Below are 3,969 nucleotides of genomic sequence, written 5' to 3'. Positions count from 1 at the left end.
GCCACGGAGCTCTTCGGCGTTGGTGAGGATGCTTATGTCTCTCGCTCTCGCTCTCTCTCTCTCTCTCTCTCTCTCCCTGTCCCTCTCTCTCGCTCTTTCTCTAGCTATCTAGCTTTCTAGCTCGCTCTCTTTCTCCCTCTCTTTCTCTCCGTCTCTCTCTCTCTCTCTCTCTCCCTCTCCCTCTCTCACTCCCCCTCTCTCTTTCTGTCACTCTCACTCTCCATCTCTCACTCTCCCTCTCTCTCTCTCTGTTTCTTTTTCTCTGACTCTCTCTCTCTCTCTCTCTGACTCTCTCCCTCTCTCTCCCTCTCCCTCCCTCCCTCTCTCTCTCTCTGCTGGATTCATTTAACATCACGGTCCAAACCACACACACACACACACACACACACACACACACACACACACACACACACACACACACACACACACTGTCACCCAGATGGTCCTGCGGATCCTGTCAGTTAATCCATCTGCGTATGGTTCAGCTCTCCCTTAAAGTAAACCACTAATACCAGGACTGTGGCACATTACTGCGCCGGGGTTGACATGTGTAGAGCACCGGTTGAAAAGGCCTCGTGCTCCTCTTTCATTTCCCCTGGTCCAGATGAAGAGCAGAGAGTGTGTCAGAGAGCATGAGGATGGGCAGCTAGGACGCTAAGCGTGTCAGCCAAACGTCTGCCGTAGGGCTGGGCGATTTGGCCTAAAAATAAAATCTCGATTTTTTCTAACTAATGGACGATTTTCGATTTAAACCTCGATTTATTTTTTCTGTTTTTCTCTAAACAAATTCCATTGAAACCCATGTACGTGTGTGGCGCTTATGGGGTGTCGCACCACACTCACCAATGCAGGGGTCTACAACCCGCTGATTTAAGAGTATCACGATTATCAACAATCATGGAAAGCTGAGTAGGTTTATCAGTTTTAATAACAGTATGAACAAATAGAACACAAAAATGACATGTTGTCCTTTGTATATCTATAGTAGCAATAGCACATGCTAAACAAGGACAAAATCTACTCAGAATAATTGAATGAACTGTTTACATCCATGGCTAACCAGTGCATGAGAAGGAGATGACAGGAGACTAATGTTTCACTCTTTCAATTGCTCTAATTTGAGCTCTTACTGTTGTTATCTAACATACCAAACAGTAATTTAATTGTGTAAAAGTGTGAAATTACTGCCCCTTAAAAATGACCATGAATTAGCTATACTCTCATTTGCATAGTGATTAACATTATGAATTTAAATTGTGTATACCAACTGTATGTTGGCTGACATTTACCTATAACTTTTTTTCCCTCCACTCTAACCAAGGATGCCTGTTTTTAAATTCCCTAGCCTGACACCCAGTCTGAAAGGCTAGCCAGGGGTTCTCATCTAAAAGTAACAAGGAGATATAAAGTGGGATTAAAACATTGTCTTCTGTTGACTACTTATTATGTGGTTTACACATTAATATGGGAGGACTGGACACACACACGCACGCACGCACGCACGCACGCACGCACGCACGCACGCACGCACACGCGAGAAGGAGGGGCTCGGCCCGCTAACTAACGTGCAGAGATGCAGGGGCAGCTTCGCGCTTCGTAACAGAGACAGGGCAGAGCGCGAGCGCGCAGCGGGAATTTTATGAATGGTGAATGTAGGAGATAACTTCCCCTGCTTAAAGTATTTTATTGCAGTTATACCAAACCGATATTTCCGAAAAATAAACACAGAAGTGAAAGATCTGTCACAAGACGATTGATACGTATCCGTGCATATTTTTAAGTGGGTATACGCAAATCCTGGTGCGTTCCTAGTGGGTATACGGCGTATACCTGCGTATCACGTAGACTACACCACTGCTTGTAACTAAGAGAACACACATGTGAGTTGTTGATCACAAATTATTTGTATACATAACGTCATCTTTGCAAAAGACGTTTAACTGAAAAGTGTTTCAATCGACCCGGCTCTCCCCCAAGTCTGTCGGGGGCGAGGTGAATGTGATTGCAGTAGGCTGAGTTTTGCGCGCGTTCTGGACAGTGAGAGAGGAGGCTACTACGGAGTCTATTCAGCAAAACAAATCGGAAGAGTCTAGAACTGTTTTTAAATCGCGATTTTTCGGTTCAGCCATTTCACAAACCGTAGGAAAGAAAAAATGCAAATTAATCGATTAAACCGAAAAAATCGCCCAGCCCTAGTCTGCCGTCAGACGCTATGGTTCACTACCCCTCTCTTGACAACACACGTTCCTGTCTTGTCCTGTCCATGAAGGCATAAATACTCCATACCAAATATAGATTTATTTAAAAGGAACACGGTCTATGCCCGTATGCCCGTTTCTTTCTGACGGGCTGGGGTATATGTGTGATGGGGTGAGTGGGTTGGGGTATGTATTTACGATTTAGAAGACGATGTTAACATCTGTACCTGATCCTCCCTCCACCCTTCAAACTCCTCCCCCCCCCTCCGATCTGTCTTCCACCACCCAATCTCCTCCCTCCTCCATCCTCCAACCCTCCAACCTCCTATCTCCACCCTTCTCCCTCCACCCTTCTCCCTCCACCCTTCTCCCTCCCCCCTCTACCCTTAAACCTTCTCCCTCAATCCTCAACCCCTCCTCCCTCCACCCTCCTCCACCCCTCCCTCCCTCCCTCCACCCTCCTCCCTCCCTCCCTCCCTCCACCCTCCTATGTCCACCCTTCTCCCTCCTCCCCCTATCTTCCATCCTCCCCCCCTCAAACCTCCACCCTCCGCCCCTCCCCCCTCCTCCTCCACCCTCCACCCCGCCCTCCGCTCCTTCCTCCTCCTCCCTCCCCCCCCCCCCCTCAGACACGGACAGCTGCGAGCGCTGGATGAACTGCCGCAGCGACTTCCTGAAGAAGTACATGGCCAAGGTGGCGGAGGACCTGCCCAGCTGCCCCTGCTCCTACCCCACCGAGGTGGCCTACAGCACCGCCGACGTGCACGACGGCGTCACGCGCCGCCGCTTCCGCTGGAAGGACGCCAGCGGGCCCAAGGAGAAGCTGGAGATCTACAAGCCCACGGCGCGCTACTGCATCCGCTCGCTGCTCACGCTCGAGTCCACCACGCTGGCCGCCCAGCACTGTTGCTACGACGACGCCATGAAGCTGGTGACCCGCGGCAAGGGGGCGGGCGCGCCCAACCTCATCAGCACCGAGTTCTCAGCCGACCTGCACCACAAGGTGGACGTGCTGCCGTGGATCATCTGCAAGGGCGACTGGAGCCGCTACAACCAGGCCCGGCCCCCCAACAACGGGCAGAAGTGCCCGGAGAACCCCCAGGACGAGGACTACTACAGACAGTTTGAGGAGGCCACGGAGTTCTAGCCGACGCCCGTGCCCCGCCCCCATGCCCCAAGCCCCGCCCCCCCCCATCCATCCCCCATCAACAGTTCAGACATTCGTCGACATCGCTGATCTTTAATATGGGGCCGCACCCACACAAGTGTCAGTGGTGTCTTTGGTTTTATTTTAAGCAGCACAGGGGACCCCTGGTGACCCCCTGGTGACCTCTGGTGACCCCTGGTGACCTCTGGTGACCCCTGGCGACCCCTAGGGACAGCAGAGCTCCATGGTCCCTACAGCAGCCTTCATGGCCGCAAAGACCTTGTCTTCAACCATAGCAAACGCTAAATACCGTTTTTTTGATAAGAATATGTACAACAAAGATTTTTTAAAAAGGAAAACAACCAAACACATTATGTTGCCAATTTTATATCTTGATGTATCGGTCACAAAGGGAACATTTATATCAATTTAAAGGGAAAATATCTGTTGTATTTTTGTTTGTCTTATCGGTTTGACCTTTTAAAGAAAGTGTGGCACGGAAAGGAGAATCCACGAGTGATAAATTCTGACCAATGAAGTTTGACAACAGATACGGTGTGGCGCCTGAGAGGCCAAGGAGTGTGGACGGGGATGGAGAGGAAAGATCGTGTCCCGGCTGAGCCA

General features: G+C 50.4%; 1 protein-coding gene across 1 annotated transcript in view; it reads left to right on the top strand.

The window, feature by feature from the left end:
* The window catches only part of ism1 (isthmin 1), a 15,333-nt gene extending 11,977 nt beyond the window's left edge, over positions 1-3,356 (top strand). Inside the window, 2 exon segments of the mRNA XM_056609414.1 lie at positions 1-22; positions 2,828-3,356. The exon segment at positions 1-22 is cut by the window's left edge and continues 68 nt beyond it. Of these exon segments, the coding sequence (XP_056465389.1) occupies positions 1-22; positions 2,828-3,345 (540 nt within the window). The 3' untranslated portion in view covers positions 3,346-3,356.
* The last annotated feature ends 613 nt before the right edge of the window (positions 3,357-3,969 follow it).

This window comes from Gadus chalcogrammus, chromosome 15, assembly GCF_026213295.1.
Source record: "Gadus chalcogrammus isolate NIFS_2021 chromosome 15, NIFS_Gcha_1.0, whole genome shotgun sequence".
NCBI lineage: Eukaryota > Metazoa > Chordata > Actinopteri > Gadiformes > Gadidae > Gadus > Gadus chalcogrammus.
This window is presented reverse-complemented; position numbering and strand designations above follow the sequence as displayed.